Source organism: Triturus cristatus, chromosome 2_2 (genome assembly GCF_964204655.1).
Source record: "Triturus cristatus chromosome 2_2, aTriCri1.1, whole genome shotgun sequence".
Lineage (NCBI taxonomy): Eukaryota > Metazoa > Chordata > Amphibia > Caudata > Salamandridae > Triturus > Triturus cristatus.
In genome coordinates, this window is record NC_140582.1 from 873744976 (window position 1) to 873767017 (window position 22042).

The 22042-nt window shown below is 41.9% G+C and overlaps 1 protein-coding gene across 3 annotated transcripts in view; it reads left to right on the top strand.

The window, feature by feature from the left end:
* The window catches only part of ARAP2 (ArfGAP with RhoGAP domain, ankyrin repeat and PH domain 2), a 1345662-nt gene that overhangs the window by 1076360 nt on the left and 247260 nt on the right, over nucleotides 1-22042 (top strand). For all 3 annotated transcript variants that reach the window (XM_085642300.1, XM_085642298.1, XM_085642299.1), the window contains exon 28: nucleotides 14309-14436. In XM_085642300.1, the coding sequence (XP_085498426.1) occupies nucleotides 14309-14436 (128 nt within the window). The remainder of the gene's footprint in view (nucleotides 1-14308; nucleotides 14437-22042) is intronic.

Here is a 22042-nt window from a genome sequence, read left to right on the forward strand (position 1 = left end):
GTCAATGGATACAGGCTCTTTTTTTTTTAACAATTTTGTTGAAAGTAGGCTTTTAATTTGTGTTGGGACCAGAAAGTCCTCTGCATGGTAGGAGACGAGTACCCCTGACCTGAGTGCCCAACTGTACAGTTGTCCGGATCCCTAATGTTGATTTGACACAGGCAAACACGGATTAAGCATGTGCTCCATGACATGGGCCCGTCTCACAGATTACGATTTTGTTGGACCAGCAGTAGTGTCCAAAGCGCTACCCTCATATTGATGGAAGGCTGCTGCCTTCACAAAGAGTTAAGCAGCACAAGCGCAGTGGTGGCGGCATAGGGTGTAGTGATCAGTAGTAGTGAACTGTTTGTTTTTATCATGTTTCACTGGCGTGAGGCCTACAGGCTCTCTTGCCTTTTTAAAGGTTCCACTTCTGTGTGCTCAACTCATTCTTAGCCTACATCATGTAGTTGTGGAATGCTGTGCAGTACAGGAATAGTGACTCCGCGCTGGATGTATGTGTGCCTCGGAAGTGTACAGTACAGGGATAGAGCAGAACTGCGTAGTACATGTGGGATTAGTGCATGTGCTGAGTGTATGTATGTCTGTGAGGAATATATGACATGAAAGATGTAGTGCTGTGCAGTGTGTGTACAATGGAAGTATGTGTTGAATTGCATGAAGTACAATACATGAAGGGTGAAGTGTTGTGCAGCATGCATGTGGTGAGTGTGTGTGCTGGCAGTGTGTGTGTATCTGCAAGTAGCACACACTGGTACAGTATAGTAAAAGCTTTAGTGCTGAACAGTGAACACAGTCTGAATGTAGATGTGTGTGCAATGGTACCTTGCATGGAGGTAACAGTGCTGGACACAAAGTATGCTGTGAATGTACACTGAGTAAGTGTGCCTGCATTGGCAAGTTACAAGTAGGACCCTGGGTTCCATTTTGGGAAATCCTGGCCTGCCTGGTGAAGAGATGAGTGCAGGAATCCCCCCAAGACAGATTTGTGTATTGCTGAATTCCTGTAAGCTGTGTAGGACATACTGGAGGAAGGTACCCTCCTTTTAGACTTCAAATGGTTGCTCTTTGATTCAGTGAAAGATCTCAAGGAAGTGGCGTGAACACATCTCAGGAAATGAGATGAAGATGATAAGGAAATCATAAAGAGTAGGGCTGGGGTCCAGGGATTAATGTTTTGATGCACATATCACTGTGGCTGACTTTCAGATGTGAACTCTGGCGACTCCCATGAATTGTTTTGTGGGTCAATCAAATTTGGAGCTATGGCTGCTATAACAGACACTATTTTAAGGGGAAAGAGGAAAAAGAGAAGTGGACTCTTCAAAAGAAGTGGAACCCCAACAGTAACTTCAAAGACTCAGACCCTAAATAACATTTTGATGTCTGGAAATATACAAGGGGAAGTTTAGACCCCAAAAATTGTCATCTGCCAAGCAGCCAGACAGGCTGTGTGAGAAGGGGAAATTCTGCAAGAACTCTGTCTGTGACCAGGACTGGAGTCAAAGGCCTGCTAGTCTACCTCAGGGTGAGGGGACATCATCCAGGAAAACCCGAACCACATGCCCAGGAGCCTGGAGTGCCAGCACCTGCTAGCTTGCTTAGACCGGTGTGACCTAGCTGATGGTTCAAAGGACCGAAGTCCAGTAGGGAGCCCTACCATGAGGCCTCCCTGAGTGAAGTGGGAGGATTGGACTGTGCACCTATCTAGTCATTACCCTGTGCAGTGTCGGTTCGGTGGCCCCTGTATGCCAGGAGGGGCCCGCCATGGACAAAGCCATGTCTTGAGCACCATGTGGGTCTTGTGAAGTCTGTATCTCTGCACTGACCCCATATACCAGAGCGAGTTACCAGTAACATTTCTACTGTGGAAAGTGCGGAGACTTGAAATTATCTTTGCTGGGGTGCTTGTGCCAGAGGAGCCTGCACCTGTATCATCTCATGCTGAGGCAACCCCATATGCAAGGATGGGCTGCATTTACCAGGGTTGCTCAAGGATTTAGGCGAATGACTGATGGAGAGACTGAGGATATGTGCAGCAGGTTGGACTTACACTGCAAGGGAAATGCCTCCAGCTAACCATTTAGGACTGCTGAGGATGCACCCTCGATGGCTTCAGTAATGAGCTGAAGAAAGTATTTCCCAGCGGTTAAAGGCAACTTACTGCATTTTTGAGAACTGTTGCTGGTCTGCCAACTGAGAGAACTCTGTAAGTGGCACTCAGGAGAGAGAGCCTGTGTCACCAACTGCTGCCTCTTGGGCAGCAGGGTAAACCATCTTTGCTGAGCAGAGCAGGACTCATGATGCTTGCTCTAAGAGCACTTGCTGCAGCTCTGAACTCTTCCATGCTGCAAGAGTGGGTAAGACCAGAATTGGTCACGTTGAGCCCTGGCTGGACTCACTGCTGACGGTGCTTTGGCATCATAGACACTTTGACTAAAACCTGAAGAGTCAAAAAGGGAACTACTGAGTAGGGCTTAATAGTAAGCATTCCATGGATGCAGCTGCCAGTGAATGGGGAATAACACTGCACATGTTACATGAAGGAGGGTATGACAGGGATTTGCCTTTCATCTATTAGAGTCACAACCTCAGGGGGATTCTCTTGTTGCTTTTACTACTTTTTTTTTATAAAAGCAAGTATTTGAGTGGGCATTGCTTTTTATTCATACTCTTTGTGCTTTGAGCTATGAGTCAAGTTAAATGACATAGGTCTACATCTCCCCCCCGAGCAAACATGGACTGCTTGACACACAACTACCCCAAAGAGTCAAGTGCAGGAGTACATGGCCCAGTTGGCAGGATCCATAGCATGTTTGGCATCGGGCTATCAGGAGTAAAAGGCCTCAACCACCACTGTTTAGACCAGATGCCCGTGCGTGCTCCTTGGCCCTCTGAAACGGTTTCTAAAAAGCTGACAGTTTATAAGTTGCACACCTTTTGGTTTAATTCACTCTCTTTGCTCCTGTCAACTTTCCTTGGAGAAAATTGTACTCTGACCAATTTTGGTAAATATTGCTGAAAGTGTGATTTTAAGTTTTTAACTTGAGTACCTTTTGATTGAATGAGCACTCCTTTTCAAAAATATTTTTTAAGTACTAACCCTCTGACTGACTTTTAAATATGTAATCTGGTAGAATGCTCACTCTTTGCTGCTTATCTACTTTCCTGGGGGGAAATTGGGCACAAACCCAAGTGCTGAAAGTGTTTTTTAAATTGATAACTTTATAGTTGAGCACCTTTTGGTTGAATGCCTGCTCCTTTTTTTTAAATATTTTTTTAGTAATGAACCTCTGAAGGACTTTTAAAAATTGGTATTTGGCGGAACGGTGGCTCTTTTTCATTACCTTCTGGTAGTTTTTGCACTGAAATGAGGGTTGCAAACTCTCGTAGCTCTGGGAGGAGAGTACACTGGAGTGTGCGAGTGTGTGCAATTTCAACTGGGGCCTAGCAGAATTTTGGGTTGGTGCGCTAGTTTTTTCCAGTTAATTAATGTGGGAGCGGAATAAAAAAGACAGGGTTGTGCAGCCATGCCGAAAGCATGACAAAGGCAGGGCCGTTTGTACCTGGCTATGCACCGGCCACACACAGTTCCAGCCATGCTGTCCATTTTGCTTGACTCATGATTCAGTTCTAAGGTGAAATACCTCTGAGATGTCTCATTAAACATTGGGTTGGAATGTTTGTGGCCTAAACATTTTGAGAGACTAAGCAATTTGCCTCATAGCTGTAACCATACACTAAAATTGATGGTACCTAGGTAGGGTGACATTATGAATAATAAGAAGGGGAAAGAGTGGAAGCCACCAGTTTCTATAGCAGTTTAGATGGGGTGGAAGAAAAATAGGGTGTGAAAGGGTGTGGATACGAAAATTAAGACAACTGTGGATGGCAGGATGGATAATAAGGCGGGTACCTTAATACTGCTTAACTTAGATTACATTGTTTGACTATCTACAAGTGCTCAACAACACGAACTTGCAACCACTGCTGTTTTGCGGGGAAGAATATTACCTACTGCAGCATGTAGTGCATACAACTGCACCACCTAACTTATCATCAAAAAAGATATGTCTCTCTCTGGGATCAAGTGCTTTCTCACTCCCTAAGGACATTTTCTCTGATTTGTGCAAGAGGCATTCATTCATTACAGCATCTCATAAATTAAAATCATTCAGTTCTTTGGAAGTCTAAATAATCCCAGGATTCAAATATTTAAGTCAACACTTAAGTTAGGAGGCAGGCTGAACATTCCTAATTTAATTATTCATGAAGGAGTAAAAAGATAATGCAGAGAATCCAATTACATTTGTAAGCTTTTCACCTTGTGCTCACTGTGTGGAGGAAGGGACTCAAATGGTCTAGTTCACAAAGGAATAGCACTGGTAGTTGAAAATGTGCTCACATATGACTGTTACTTTGTTTGCAGTAAAATTCCAAGCATATAGATTTTCCACCATATTGAAGTATATGTTTGAAGGCATATCAGGCAAAAACGTTAGCCCAGCTCACTTTGGGGCACATGCATCAAGAATAATTTTTGCGATTCCTTAATAGCGAATTTTGAGAAATCATTATTACAGAATCGCACAAACGAATGCACCAATAAAGTCACAATAATTTCAGCGATTTGGTAAAAATCGCTATTGCAAATAGCGATTCCGCTACTACCGAATTGCAAATGCCGAATCCGCTAATATCGAATCGCAAATAGCGATTTACCCATATTGCTGCATTTGGATGACTTCACAACCAGGAAGAGAGACTGGGAATGCTCACACCTGTTCACAGAGAGAGTCAGAGAAGGAGGCAGACTGTTGGAGCTGAGCAGGAACACGCTGTTTTGGAAGCAGAATATGTGTGAAAACAACAGCATGGTTACAGAAACAGGGGATAAGAAAGGTGAAGGAAGAAAAAGGAAGCTGAAATTAAGTGAAAAAGAACTGGAAATCCTCATTGAGGAAGTGGTGCTGAGCCAGGATAAACTCTTTGGAAAACTGTCTCTGCAGGTTGCAGAGTCAGTAAAAAGAAAAATTTGGCTGGCTATCAAAGGTAAATGCAGTGGGGGTCACACAACGCTCAATTTCCAACATGTGCAAGCGCTGGTATGACTTGCGCAGCCAAGCAAAAGAGAGGGTGGCTGAAAGGCTTGCAGAGTCTAACAAAACAGGAGGAGGACCATCTGCAGAACATCCAACACCCCCCTGGAGGACATGGTAGAATCTGCACTGCAGCCAGATGCAGTGGTCGGTATCACCCAGATAGACACCTCTGAACATGCTATAACCTCACAAGGTAAGATCACAGCAAATTATCTTTTAATGTTACATCTAACAAAAATAGCCCCTAATGCAGATCATGCGTAGTGTAGTAACACAGGGTCAAGTCCCCACTTTACTTGCAACACCCAAAGGCATTATGGGAGTAGTATACATAAAAATGTAATGGTAAGACAAGGAGGGACCAAAACAGCTTTAGTGCGGCAGAGAACAGCAAAGAAGTAACTAAACTAGACTCTGTCAGTAACAAAATAACTTTATTAAACAATGGCATGCGCTATGTCGCATACATGTACACCAAAAAATACTGAACTTGCACTGCTTCAAATCACAAATGCAGCTGCACAGGAGAATGACGTGGCTGATGTTCACGACTCACAGGGACATGATGCACATTCGGAAGAGGAATCAGAAGTGCCAGCATCCTCACCCAAACCTGCAACCACTCGATGCAGGAGAAAAGTCCCACCACTGCCTGATTTGGAGAGTGAGGAAGAGAACCGAGCAGAAACTCCTACACAACAGGCTGGCCATACACCCCCACCAACAACAACAGAGGTACCAATGCGGCACAGGAACTGTCCATTTCCACAGGTGAAGTACTGGGTATTTTAAGCCCAGCGGTGCAGGGGAACACACCCTATGACTTCTGGGTTCTCCCTGTTTCAGACCTACAGAAACACAGAGTCTTCTGGGTGAAGTCAAAGATTCGTTTATTGGCTGCAGACCAATTACAGGTATCCTAGAAGTACAACAGCGTGTATGTTCTCAGGAGACTGCCCAAAAATCACAGAAACGGGCTTCTTCTTAAATACAGATTTTCCTGCTTCAGGCATACATTCCTAGGTTTATGATACGGCAATATACAAGTGTACATTTCAGACGAAAGAGCAGAGTCATGATGACCATCCCACATTCCAGTTAAGCCAGCCCACAATTATTTACACAGCAAGACTCAGATCCCACATCAGATATCGATAGGCCCCAATAAACTCGGGCAGCTCCTGTTGATAGAAACAAGTCATAAAGCAGGAACAGTCAGGTGTGAAAGAGATTAGCCGGTGGCCAGGGGACGGGGTGCTCGTGAGACCGGACTGACCTGGGGCAGCAGAGCCAGCTGCCCAGGTCACAGAGAAGTCAAAGGAAAGCACATGTACTGTGAGGCCCGTATTTGCTTCATTATAGCCTATGTGAGGGCAACCATAAGATAAGATGGCCACCGCTCCAAGATGGAACCCGCGTAGTAATGTAAAATAACGTGTACACAGTGCATTCATAGCTAGAACGTTATACAAAGCACTTGTACATACCGCATTAACCATTTGCGGTTCGCTAATACCGGGATAGACAGGGGTAGGGCCCTGTCCCCTACGCGGTCCCAAATATTAAAGTACGACACAGGCGAAGGGCCAGGGCAATCATGACAACTGCAGAAGACAACGGGGCTGCTGCCTGGAGTGGGCTGGAGGGCAAGATGCTCAAGGTCCTGCATCTGCAATGCAAAAACATGAGGATAATGCACGGCCAACTAGGCACAATGGCAACAAGCTCACCACTGCTGTTGTGTAAGGGCAAAGGGCAAACATTGCAAAAGTAACAAAAGCAATGCATGGCTTGTGCAGGGTCATGCAGGATGACCATGCATCCTATCGTAGGAGGCGTCACAATTTGATGGGGCGCCTAGACGTTTACACCAGGGCCATAAATAGGTTGAGCACAACAACAGCTCATCTTTCCCGTCATGCTGTCAACATGCAAGTGGAGATGAGCCACTGCTGCGGGGATATGGCCAGGGGCCTTATCCAGGTCACCAATGCAGTGGAACAACTCCAGACTGCTGCAGTTGGTGGCAACAACATTCTTGGAGGGGGGATAGTGAGGAGGCCTCCAGCCTCAGTAGCCTACTGGCACCTGTTACAAATCCCAGGAGGCGCAGTACTAGGAGCAACACCGGCACAGAAGGCTCAACAAGGGATGTGGCTGAGCCCACTGAGAGGCCCCCGGGAGTGTGTGGCCGGGAGAAGTGACAAAATGGACACGTACTCTTATGGTGAGGTAACCAGCAGCATGAACATTGTTTGTCCTGACATTTATTTGCCATTGCAATGTGATATAATTTACTTTCTTTACACTACAGTTGTCTGCACCTGGTATGTGTGCATTAACACAACCACTATATTGTTACATTAAACCGTTGAGCATCTACTGTGTTGTCTCGTGATTACCCACCTTAAAAGAAATGTTGAGTGGTTTCTGCACACTTCTATAACCTTTCCGCATGCCGCTTGTGGTGGTTGTCTTGGCAGATTGTGTTCCTCAGGCTCGCTGTCAGTGTTCCAGAGGTATGCCCCTGTTAGAGGCTATGTTGTGCAACATGGCACATGTGGTGACTATTTCACTGCAGATATCTGGCCTGTACTGCAATGCACCACCAGTTTTGTGGAGGCAGCGGAACCTAGTTTTAAGTAGACTAAATGTCCGCTCAAACATGTTGCATGTGGAGATATGTGCCGCATTATATCGCTGCTCACTTGGGGTACTTGGATTCAGGTATGGCGTCTGTATAAAGGTGAGCACAGCGTATGCACTATCACCTAAAGGAAGTAAAACAATAACACTACTCATTGCTATGTGTCACTATGGCGGACGAGTCTGCAAGATAGTATTACATTTGTTTACCAAGCAAAAATCCTTCTCCAAATTCACCCTCAAGGTCTGTCTATGCCACTGTGTCTGAAGATGTAGGAGTCATGTGTACTGCCAGGGTAACTAGCCACTATGTCTGTGATGATGTTTTTGGAATTGCAGATGACTTGAATGTTTAATGAATGGTATGATTTTCTGTTCCTGTAAATGTACTCATTCGCTGAGGGGGACAAATGCCTACATACGTCCTATCAATGTAACCAATTACGTGGGGAAAATGGTCTATCTGATAGAAGTCAAATTTAGTTTGCTGCAATTGCTGCGGTGTTTTGGGGAACTTTATGTGGTGGTGTATCCTCTGCAACATGGCATCAAGAAATGAGTTTAAAAAGTGTGATTGTGCACTTTAAGAGTCACCTCCAGCTGTGGCAATTACACCCTGGAACTACCTGATGCTAGGATGTGCAGGGAACATAGAACCTGTACATGAGTGTCCTGTGAGTCTGACGCTGCAGTAGGGGATCTAATTCAGCTATGAGCTCATAGATTATGTCTGCATTCAACCTATATTTATCATATATCTCTTCCGCTTTCTGCCCTAGCAAAATAACGCGCATTCTGAAAATGCATTCCTGGATCCTCCTCCTTTTCTGTGCTGCTGCTCGTAGCCTCATCCTCCTCGCCAGGACTGCACATTGTGAAACATTCTGAGGCCTTCTGGGACTTTTTTAAGTAGTTTGGTGATGTTTAGCACCTGATTTGTCCAATCTGTAATGCTTACCACCTGGTTTCATTTGTTCTTATTTAAGAAATGCTAATTGCGATTTTTAGTCGATTCGCTTATTGCAAATTTTTCATGCATAGTTTTTGCGATTCTTAATTTGTGATTACCTATTACAGAATCGCTAATTCTGATTCGGTATTTGGGTAATCGCAAAATTTAGCGAATTGAAGGGCAGATCTACAAATTTGTTTCATGCATTGCATTGGGCTATTTTGCAATCGCAAACGGCCTTATTTTGCGATTAACAGCGTTTGCAATCGCTTAATAGCTTGATGCATGTGCCCCTATGTTTTTATTTCGCAATGGAGAAAATATTTTTTCACTGGATACAAATATTACAAGTAGCGGGGGTTTCCTCCATATGGAATTCTTCCCTTTATTGCTGACTTTTGGGAAACCGGTAGTTTGCAATAAGTAATTGAGTTTAAGTAGTGACCCGCAGGGTGAGATCTACACATAGACCAAAGCAATAGCAGATTGGAAAGTCTGAAATTACATTCCAGTATTCTGTTACAACACTGCACTGCATAAAAAATGTATTTAAAAAAGCTAAAAGTTTAATGAGGAAGCAGTACGGATTATATATGTAAAGGAAGGCCCTACTATATGAAGATATGGCCAGGGCCGGACTGGCCGAAGCGGGCACCGGGCAATCCCCCGGTGGGCCGCACGGGTGGGGGCCGGTTTTGGGCCCCTGTGGTCCGGTTTTGTTGCAGGGCCATCCATAGCTGCAAAATCGGCCCTGTAAAAAAATCGGCCCTGGCATAGAGATCGGCGGCACCCCTAACCCCCTGGGAGAGAGGAAGGGCAGCTGAGCACTTTGCCAGGTCCGGTTTTGGTTCCCAGTCCGGCCCTGGATACGGGGTATGCGGCAAGATGAATATCCTCTTCACTCAGAAGGAAAAAAAATAACAGAATGAGCTAGGATTGACCTAACACAGTGATGTACTGACTAAATCTAACTCAAATTGAAAACTGAAGAATATTTTCACGTTTCAAAATAACTTCATTATCGTCCAAACGTCCTCATGAGACCTACGAAGAGCGAAAGCGTTACAACCATGCGACTACTTCTGATGTAGACTCCACGATCTTGAATGGTCCATGTAACGCTGCTGAAATTTGTATTAAACAATTTAGCGCATTTGTGAGCTGTGAATGCGTGCTGATGGTATTTCATGAGGCATATCATATCTGTGACTTTATAGACAAACACATTGTATCTTAACTCTCTTCCTTGTCTCTACTTTTTGGGTGTTAACATGCTTGGGTTGTTCATCAAGTCTGCGTATGATTGCTGGCCAGAGTTACACAGAATGAGATCCGCACAGACGGGCTCAACTGTTCATTATAAGGATATTCCAAGTAACGAAGGAGTCCTGTTTACGTAAAGGATTCAAAAGTCTAAGGGGCATATTATCAAGAAACGGCGTTAACATTATCACCGCTTTAGCAGCAGAAAACTGCCGCTAAAGCGGCGATAATGGGCTTGATAATATGCCCTTGAGAATTCCCATAGAAGCCCATGTTCTGGTGTCAACATGGGCTTCTATTGGAATTCTCCAGGGCATATTATTAAGCCCATTATCGCCGCTTTAGCAGCAGTTTTCTGGCGCTAAAGCGGCAATAATATTAACGCCGTTCTTGATAATATGCCCCCACAATCGGAGTGCGTCTATAAAGTCACAGAACTCGGAGGGGATTCTTATGAGATACGGATGGGGATATTTTATTCATTATAATACCAACTGTTTACTTTTTAAAAGGTTCGACTAAAGGTGTGCTGTTTATCTCCGTACTTATTTCCTGTGGTGTTCACCTGCTTCCCAAGCGCCTTCCCTAAATCAATAGCTCAATGTTTGTTTCACTCTCCGCAGAGCCCGACATTAAAACCCTCTCAGCATTTAAAATGCATTGGTTGTATTAGCTGACAAAAAGCACAAGGTAATTTGTGACAGTGGACCTCTGAGTACTGTTGACATGTCCCTTTGTCAGCAGGGGTTTCTGTGGCTCAAACAAGGCGATGGGGCTGACCAGCGTCGTTACTTCCTAGCTTCCGAGGCAGTGCATGGTGCAGGCGACTAATGACATATTTTCCATTATCAGCATAGTTTAATGAACATGCCCTTAATAATTAAATTGTTAAAGGAGAAAAGTACCCCCTGTAGTAAAGATAGGCTCTCTAAATGTACGATGATATATGGGATGAGAACATTTATTGACAGTCACACTCCCCATCTCCATCCCCACAATGGTCGATTCACGATTCTGATTGGGTCCTGTAGTACTCCAAAAATGAAAGAGTAGGACACGAGTAAGTCACTCTAGTGCATCAGTGTTTGTGAATCGGACCGGGTATCTCTAGGCACCTAAGTTACCTGTGCGAAAATCCACATTTCACTGGCCTACGGATGTTCGCCACAATTTTCTGGTTGACCACCTAGAAATACCCACACGCCTGCCCCTAACTCTAAATTTTCCGTGCTGACACTTCACTCTACTGGCAAAATGTTTACCTTCGCAAATACACTTTGCAAGAGTAAAATTCTGCCAGTCTTTTATATATGAATCAGAATTTTGAATGCACATTCGATTGGCTTTTTTCCGAGCTCCTCAATTTAACCTTAGCTCTCACAGATATTTGTAAATTGAACCAAGTAAATTGTTAGAAGTAAAACTTCAAATCATTTAGTTCAATATAACTTGTAAGTCTGCACAGCTGGAAGTCATGTTTTACACATATCCGGATCGATGGGCTTCATTGATGCTAGGTCTTCTAATGTTTAGTATTTTGTCCTTTTTTCAAAAGTGAACAGTCCCAAAATAGCTTTACAAAGGTGTTCTGCTTCAGCTAATCATAAGGACAATACATTGTAGAAAAATACCTTAATTCTGGCGCATAGTTCCCTGTGAGTCAGATCAGTGTCTTCTTTCATATTGTTGCCTTTGGTATTCAAGAAACGCCACATTTTTTCTTTGTAAAATGATGGCAAATTTGAACAAATTACTTTATAGAGAATTCCACGTTGTGTTTTGAGAAGTGTTCTGTTTTACAGTCTCCCTGTTGTGTAAGTTACGATTTTGGCATAACTCTACAAGGGGTACTTTTCCCACCCATGGGTGACCCATGTGAACTCGGCTCAATGCACTACGATGAATACGAAAAACAGCCTAATGTAGCCGCGCAGTATTATATTCAATGTGAAATTGACATAGAAGGTTTTTGGTTACTAATAATCCCGTAAAAGGATCAGGGGCACCGTGGAATCAGTTGCGAACCGTATTTCATTATTCACAGTATTTCACACACCGTGTAATTGATAACTGACTTTCAAAATGGATAATAATTGGCCCTCTATATATGCATTTTATTCAACATGCAAAAAGCACTTCTCTCTTTTCAATAATGACTACAAAGCAGTGCATTATTACATTTGAATTTTTAATTCATGTTGCAGTGCAAGAGAATTTCCTTTTTTCTGAATTTTTAATAAAATGTCTCAATTAAATGCTTATCCAATCCTGGGCTTCAACTCAGAGCACACAGAGGGGTGGTCATGGTGGTGGCCTTCATAATTACCATTCCATTGGAATATTTGTTGAAATATTTATAGCACCAAAGGAAAAGCAAATATTTGAGAAGAGTGTGTGTCTGTGTGAGAGAGGAATGGGGATGGTAAAGGGGAGGTGATGTAAAGAAGTACATACAGACAGATAGAGTGAAAAGGCAGTAATGAAGAAGGTGATGGATTTTGAGAAATGCAGCTAGAGGAGAAAAAAATGGTGCCACTAACAAAGAGAGAGAGGGATTGCAGAGAAAAAGAGTGAGAGCAATATCCTAATTTCAATCCTTACTATTCACAACAATGTCCTTGTTGTTACTCATTTATCTGATATTGATTAAAAAAGCGGTGCTCACAAACATTTGAAGAGCAAATCGTCTAGCGTGTTTCCGGTGTTTCTTTGTTGCTTTGCCATATCCCTTCATGTACCTAGAGAAACTCACCCAAATACTGGGCAGGTGCCCCACTGTGTGGAGCACTAGATTTTAGTTTGCATGTTTAGGCAGTGCCTATAATTACTTAGTTACACTTGTTTGAGCATGACACTTTAGAAACTCCACAACTATTTCATCCTACTTAAGCCAGTGATTGGTACTGGCAGCAGAGAACTGCACTTAGGTGCTCAATGCAAGGGCCTATGTAATATAGCCTTCTTCACTATAGTATCACAGTTCCTTCTAAGCTCATGCCTCCTTTTTTAATTTCCACAATATAGACCCTATTTTGGTATAATTCGATTTTGTTTTCCATGGTCCCTTAGGTGTATCACTTTTATCTTAAACCTACATCATCACCCATACCTATGTGCTGAAGACAGTAATCTCAAACTTTAGCTCCTCGGTGTTCAATGTATTATCTTCACCTCTAAATTGTTCTCTGTGCCCATGCTATTACCCGCCTATCTCCCCTATGGCACCACTGTGTTGTTTTTTTCCTTTTTGTCACCCTCTTCTCTGCTCATAAGCTGACCCTCTTCTCTTCTTGATACTCTCTTCTGTATGTAACTCTGGTAACAATGTATGATTTTCTATTCAACCTTTGTATCACATTCCGTTCTCTCCCGCATTACCCTCTTATCTGAGCCCATTGTATAACATTTCCTTGACCCTTTAACAGTGAATTAAATTGGCTTGTACTGTCAGGAACTGAGTACCTGCAGGGTTTCAGTTGTAGAGGGAAAGTACCTGCATTTCAAAGGAAAGTTGCAATAAAATGGGTGAGCATTGACACATTCCTCTTGCAAGTAATGTGTAATAATGAGTACCTGAAATTCTATCTTCTCTTTGAAGCACTGACCTTTAGGAACCTCTGCTATGTGCCAATGCTGTCTCAATGGTATCCTGCCTTCTCTTTCCTGGTTATGATAAGCCTCCACTCTCTGCTTATGATTATTCCTTCTTTTTAGCCCTTGTTATAACTGTGTCGTCTGTGGCAATGGTATGCCCAAAGCATTATGCATTTTTAATCCCCTTCTCATCTATTTATAACCATATCCTATATGTGCATGACATTGCCCACCTCTCTATTGATAAGATGTTCCCGTCTCTTACTTGCTTCTGCTACTGACCTATTCCTAGAAACATTAACATTTTAATGTATGCAAGGAAATGTACCCATTTACATACCTCAGATCTTACCCACACCCTAAACTCATACATGAATACACTGACATATTTTATATGTGCCCTCTTCCCTTTTATAGCGCACTTTCAAACACTTTGGCTTTTCAGCAAATGTATGTGAACTGGCTTTAAAATTGACAATTGTTCCACCATTTCTTTTTAAACCTGGACACTTCCTTTACAAAGGCTCATTCACGTGTTGATCTCTAGATCTGGACATAGTACATTTCATACAATGTGTGGTGCCCATGTGAGAAACAGGGCAGTGCAGTGAGAGAAGTGGGTGTTGCTAGTAAAGGAAGTGGTTGGCAGTCTCCTATAAAAGCTGTGGGCACTTGTAGTTACATTTTGCCTAAAGAAAGAAAGGTTTGGTAAAAATAAATCACTATTTTGCTTTGATATGCTTTTTAGGTGATGGTATAAAAGCTGGATACTTGAAATTTAAGGAAGAGCCTTCAAAATTACTGTCTGGCAACAAATTTCAAGAGAGATATTTTGTGTTACGTGAAGGAAAGCTGTTTTTATACAAAGATATGAAGGTAAGTGTAGAAAGATTAAAGATTATTTGCAATAAACCCAATAGCTACATTTTTCCGACTATGTGTAGTCCGAAATTGTGAGATCTGTACTGAATTATTTTGCACCTTACATATAACCACTTTTGTTTGTTAATTCAAAAAGTTTAAGCAGAATTCAAATTTGTCTTTAAACTCTATCTTTTAATATGGATATATAACATAGCTTTAATAAAATGTATTCATGTATGTGGTATTTGTGTAGTGCAAACCTACCTGAGGGGCAGAAGAGTGCTGTTCATGGTCAAAGGCAAGGATAAAGTGGGCAAGTAATTGCAGGGAAACTGGCTTCTGACAGCCGATTCTCACTTTGTTTGCAAGTAGTATTTAAAAAAAAATTGTGAATGGCCGTTTCTTTTGCAGAGTAGTGTTGGAGTAGTCTGATTGGAGACACAGGGAAGTTGTTCCAGACCCTCAGGTGCAGAGATGACAAAAGTCTGCAGTCTTGTATAACATTTTTGCACTTGCTTGTCTCTACTCTGGTGGTGTCCTTGCTGAGGGTGTGCTGACAGCCACAAGAGGCTGGTAGGGTCAGGTCGGGAAGAGAAGCCAGTTGAGTTCCATCAGGGTGGGGGTGCACTACAAATAGTGTAAATGATGTATTGTCCAAGTACGATAACTGAGGTTAACAAAATTATAGATGTTGAGAAACATTGCAGAAACTACAGCTGAATGATGTCCATCGTTTGACCATTTATTTTGAAGGTTAGTTTATAATCACATCAACAGATGAGTTCTATATTTATTCTGTTTTTTTCTTATGCAGCATTGATGTGTATTCTCCTCAATCGGCTAGATTTAGATATGGTAGTCACATTTCATAATTATGCAGATTACATGTAGGTTGTGTTCAATTAATCCCATAACCCTTAGAATGTAAGGAGATGGCTTCTGATGTTTTCAGCAATGTCCCTCAGTGGATAAATAAATAAATAGAAGTAAGCTGAGCCTTAAGGAGGCCATCACTTGCTTAAGCACTAGAGTTGTATTATTCTGTTGTGAACTACTGTTTTGAGCTTATAGGAAGGCACATTACCTGCTCTCCGATGATGATAGAACCACTTTAGCAAGCTCCATAATAGGAAACCTGTTTGTCTAATGAAATTCCCTATGAACAGAAATGTACAGTCTAGCCTAAAAATGCAGTTTCTGCAGAACTCAGTGGTTAGGGTGAGGCTCAACCTGACTAAATCAAGACATTTCTCCAACACTTTGAATGCTGCACTAGCTTCCAGTGGGCTCTCAGATTAAGTTCAAGAGCCTAGTACTTGTGCCCAAATACCTTTATGAAAAAGCCCCATTCTATTTGAAATACCCAGGGCAAGCATTGAGATTCACTGATAAAAACGCGTTGGTTGGTAAAAATAAAATGGATGAAAAATAGCCAAACGTGTCAACTTTCCTAACATCAATTTCTAACTCTGAAATTCTCTGTCATGTGAACAAAATGTAAACTATCTCTTTCTATTCTGTAAGGGTGAAAAGGCCACCCCATTCAAGTTACTTACAGCAGAATGATCTTTACAATTATACAAATCTGTGACTTCACGTTGGAAGTAAGCCTTTTCTACACCGCAAAAGCCTTATGAAAATTGGAGCTTTGAACAGTGTGCATAGTATTTTTCTTAGACACTATGACCGATTTTTCCTTAATTGTTCAGTCCTAAATGGTTTGGAAAATTGGATTGTGGACAAACTGCACCCTACAAGTGTGTTATTTTACACAACTCAGCATACTGTAAAAGAACACTCAAAGCAAGTTTTCTACGTTCGGATATTTGGACAAATTCAGGCATGTAAATCAGATAAACAATTATGACATAGATGATGACACTCACCCACGCGCACACCCACACAATTAGTACAGAAGCATCAAAGGTGCCTGTTTAGTTATGGTTAGATTTGAGTTTGAATTTGGAAAGACATACTTCGTTTTCTTAATAACTTTTTCACCATTTGATGAGTGTGCATGAAAAAAGCTATTCATAAAGTGCATTTGCGTTGGATTCAGAATGGCAAGTTTCCTGCTGATCCATCAGTCAGGAGCCGAAAAAGAAGTGTCAAAAAGTAACATTTCCCATTTTAATTTCCCTACAGTTCCTTGAATTCCACTACAGAAAAAAACAATGAACGGAATTACACCACATTGGCATGAAAGTACAACTTTATTCAAAGAAGTGCCTTTTTTTGGTTTGGTGTAATCAGTAGTTTTAGAAAAAATAGCATTACATTTTTCGGTGGTTATTGAAAGTATAAAGAAGATATATATATATACCATTAATTCACAGAGACTGGTGAACCAGATTGGACAAATGTTCTTTTTATTCAATTTTTCATTTTGGATCCATGAAATAAGAGTTGGGTCTGTGGACCCAAGCTGTGAGATTACCTGGCTGCTACAGATAAACATGTCCAGTCCAAATTTACTGAAACAAAACTTTTAAACAGGAGTTTGTGCCCCATTTTGTAGTAGTGCACCATAAGACCTGAGGCGGCTCTTCGTGGGAGTGCTGTGGGGCGGTGAGGCGTGGCGGGGAAGGGGCAGGGTGAGGGGATAAATAAAACGATAAATAAAACGAATTTCATTGCGCGCGCTGCATTGCAACGCGCGCAATGAAATACATTTTATTTATTTATTTATTAACTGAACTCCGTTCGACCTTAAGCCGGAGTTTACTACCCCCAACCCTGCCCCTCTCCCGGCCCACCCCATCACCCCGTAGCACTCCCACGAGGAGCCTCCACTGATTAAGACTCTGGGCCCAAGTTGCAGTTTGAACAAAGATGTATTCAAAATCGAAAGATAAACACATTTGTTTAAATTTATAGCAAATACAATACGTAGACATTGTGCCAAACATTGTTCACTGGTAGGCTAATTATGGACCTATCCCACAGCTGTGCAAGACTACTCAAACTGTTTTTTGCTTTGCCGTGTCTTGAATTGTATATCTTGCTTTTGCGCAAAGCTTTGATCTGATAGTAAGTATGTTGTTTTGCACTTCTCCTTAGCTGCATACTTCCATGACCTTCTATGGAAGAAACTGCTTGACATATTGACCTTTATTTTGTGAAGTGCATTACTTTAATGCCTTCATATCTACTATCTACCCTGGAAACTTATATGAATACATAAAATAAATGTGGTATTACCACATATACTTCCAATGAGTATAACTTCAACATAAACATCTTTGTCCCTAGGGTACTTACATTATTGTAATTTGGATTAAAATGTGGTTTTCTGACAATTTACTGAATGATTTATTTTCAGATATTTCACAGTGAAAAAGAAAACACGTTTTATAACTATTGCAACTCTAAATGGATGTAAAATGCAATTGAGCAAAAAGGGCAGGTAAAACATTCTGAGGCTGATTTTCGAAAGTGGTGTAACTTATGACACCAATTGCATCAATTGCATTTTACATCCATTTAGAGTTGCAATAGTTATAAAACGTGTTTTCTTTTTCACTGTGAAATATCTGAAAATAAATCATTCAGTAAATGTTAAGTTACGTCTACATCAAGTTACGGCTCAATTTACAAAATCGGGCCAGACAATGATATATAAAACTTTAAAGTGTCTTAAGTTTAAAATTTAGATGGATGATAGTGCCAAAAATTTGGTACTTCTGTGTGAAAGTGGATACAAATTGGCGTAACTTTTTTCAGTTCTCTGAATCCAAATTTGTTTCCACAACCTACCTTCTCTTATTTCTCATCTACGTTGTGAAAATCTATGTGCAGTTAATCCTCCAATTTGCAGATTTAGCTTACAACTGAGTGATGTAATTTAAGGTGTATTGTAAAACTGTGGTCTATGTCCTTTTAGTCAGAGATTTCGGTCAGTCTTAATTCTCAAACAACAGTGCCCTCCTGCCACTTCTCCATAATCAAGCACATCTTATTAATAGTAAATGTGTGCATTTGAAAAGCTTCTCCGTGACAGGCTAGTTTCATTGCTAAGCCTCATTTCTGCCCGATAAAGAAGTTTCAATATATTTAGCTGTGTGTTTTATGCGTGCATGTGTTCTACACGTGCGTGCATGTGTAGAATATACTGGGTGCATCTTCTACACGCTCATGAGTATTTTTCATATCCTTGCATAGGATAATGCACCTTTAGGTACTAATATCAGATGTTTCATTGTGTGATATACACATGCATGTATTCATTAGGCATAAACTGGTATTTTTTGATTTCTAGAGATTTTGGGCTGGAGTTCTATGGATATGTGCTATTATTTGTGCTGGTACCTATGTATCCTCAAGTGTGTTTTCGGAAAATTAATGTGGTATGTGTATTGAGCTTAAGTGTTGTCCACAACTGTGGCACCGGCTGTAAAATGTCAGCTGCACAATGTGTATCATGTGTAGTAGTTATATGTCCTTGTCCTTGGTAAATTACGATACATTCGTTTGTGTTGTATGGATTTCTGATGGCGTAACTTGCACAAACATACCTAAGAAATCCATTTACTTAAGAATTTTATTAAAGTGTTTCAAACAATCCTATAACACTTTATGAACTGAAAGTAGGAGTACAGTGTTGTTTTAAGGATTTCGGGGGCCCTAGGCAACACATATTTGGGGCCTCCCTGAATGAAACAAATAAAACGATAATTTAAGGTTTAACGGGGTCACACAAAATCTGTTAAAATATGCCTTGCTTGGGACCCACAAATTATTAAATTCACACAGAGTAGAAAGATCGAGTTAGAGCTAGAGGCAGGCACAGATGGACAGAGGTTTAGGTAGAGAAATCGGATGGACAGAGGTCAAATAGAGAGACAATTCACTTTCTCAGGAGGCCCATTAGAAGCTAGGGTCTCTGGGCAATTTCCAGATTTGCCCATTCCTTAAAACGTCTCTATAGGAGAAAGCTGGTTCTTCCTCCTACTCATAAATCTTGATTTTGCCTCCTAAATCTGCAGACCCAACTTTTATTTCATAGACCCTTAGTGTCTATCCTGTATGTCTTCTAAATGACAGAACTTTCATCCATTCATTTGATATCAGCAGTGGCGGCTCTTCCACTAAGGCGGAGGAACATCGCTCCACTGTTTTATGCAGTGTAAAAAAATAAAAAAGCAAATGATAATGATAATAACTCAAAGTTATTATCATTTTATTTTTTCCTGTTGCGGCGTCTTTGTGGGGTGGGGCTGCTTTCAGAGCAGGGATAGAAGTGGTTTGCACTTCCCTTGTGAGCATGAGTAATTGGGTGACTTGAGCAGTCATGCGCCCATAGCATGTTATCCATGCAGGCTACATTACAGTCTGCATGGAGTACATGCCCAACCCTCCAGCCCCTGGCTGAGCACCGTGTCACAGCTCTCAGACCAATCGCAACACTGCATTGCAGCCCTGGTGCTCCCTCCTTCCTGTTTCCCAGAAGAAGACAGGTAGAGGACGTAGGTGAAGCAGAGGCTAGCCATCTGACCGGCCAAGAGGTAAGTGATTTTTTTGTATCCGATTCACTCCCCCGCCACTTCTCCCCACCCCACCCTGCCCCACTGCTGCTTCAAGGTAGCAGCTGCTGCTGGATATCAGAGAAGGTAGAGGTGAATCACATGTTAATGCTTTAGGATTTGGGCACCTAATTCTTTGCTACAGAATAGATTTTGCAATTTGCGAATTATGAAAATCTTTTTTTATTGTTTTTTTGCTCGGATTAAAGTGATTTAGCACAACATACCACAATGTAAAAATAGTGAGGATGGGGCAACTCAGTGAATTACCCTGAGGCGGGGCATGGTTGCAGACTGCTCTGGTGATGTCCTCACAAATTGAGATAACCATTGGATCATGTTGTTGGTTTTGGTGGAAAAAGCTCAGAGAGGGAAAATTTAATTTTCATCCTCACCGAAGTCCTCTCATTGGTCAGATATTTTTTGCACCTTCACCTGGGAGCTGTATCTGACAAAGGCTTCTCAAAATTGGAGACCTTTGCCGTAAGATAACTTTTTCAAGTCACAACTTTTCAGACTTTCTGGAACAATTACTTTTAGTCTGTAATAAGTCCTTCCAGGACCTCAGAGACCGCATTTAAGGGACACGACTCGCTCCAGTCAAGGCCACCAACAGGGTCCAGCTCAGGTCCTTTTGTTAGTAGGCAGCTGGTCACTCTAGGAAAAAGGGCTCTTACAGCTTGCTATAGTCTGTAGTCACACAGGAGATCAGCCAACTAACCCTAAGAGTCCACTTCTCAGTCCTGGATACAAATATGAGCAGATCCAGCACCTCAGGTCTATGCACAGGTTACAGACAGCAGGTGTAGTCCTCTTCTGTTTTTCTGCAGGTCCAGATGTGCACTGATGAGCCTTAGGTGAGATGCCACTTTCGTAGGATTCCCTAACCATTGGGTAGAAGTGACTCGTGGATACTCCCTAACTAATGAGAAAAAAGATCCCATGGGCATATTTCCTATATTAGCTGCACATCCTGTTTGCCTTACAGCAAATTATCCCATCCCACAGTGCACTATTCGGGGTAAATTCTAACTTGTCACACCCTTCTGCCCTTGTTAGAACCTTTCTGCCCTTGGGCCAGTCAACCTCCTCCACTGAACCAAAATGGTTCTGGGACTAGAAGGCCCTCCCACTGAACTAGTGCAAAGCTCGCTATAGATTACTCAAGGAATAAAGGCTTTTCTCTTATTTTAAATTTATTCATGACATTTTATTTAGGTAAAACATAAGCAGTGGTATATGTCCAGGTCTCACCAATTATACTATAGCAAATTCAGTGACATTTCCCAATAGCAATACACAGGATGCAAAGATTAGCAAAGACTTTTGATGCATAGTTCACTCCTATGATACTGTCTTGTACTCAACTAACAGACAGACTGCCAAAAACCGCCTGATCCTAAATGGGCATGTAGAGATGATTGGTACACTTACATGTCCAAAAAAGGGGAAGAAAAGAAAAAGGGAGAGAGAAAAGCAAAAATTACAAATAAGAATAAAAGGGAGTGGAGGTATAGGGTGGGTAGCGGTTGGAGGCTTAGGGTAACTTTGATTGAGGTCTTGAGCATTCTTGCTTCCTTGCAACCCACAGTGTTCTACCTATATTCTCGAGTTGGCGTATAGGATAAACTAGGTAGGGTGTGTTCTACAGCAGTGCACAGTCAGCTGTTACAAATAAAGTCAGACAGGATGATATAAGTGGTAATTAGTAGGCATCGTATAGAAATATTCCTTGCGTTAGTCATACATAATAGGTTCTAAACCGTTCTCAGTAGCCATAAATTGACCCCATAATGACGTTTACTTTTAATGCTGAACATTCATCCTATACAATAATTTTTCAAATCTAATTGGAACATTTTGCTGAGCCACGTCTCCATCGTGGGAGGTGTGGTTGTCTTCTAGATGCCCTCCTTGCCATGTGGGATGACCTGAAGAATACAGTTGACTGCAGCGGGGTTGCTGCTCTACTCCTCTTGGACCTCACGGCTGCCTTTGACACGGTTGGCCATGACACTCTGAAACAAAGACTCTATGAAGCCGGCATAGAGGGAACTGCTCTAGACTGGATCGTGTCCTACCTTCAAAACAGAACT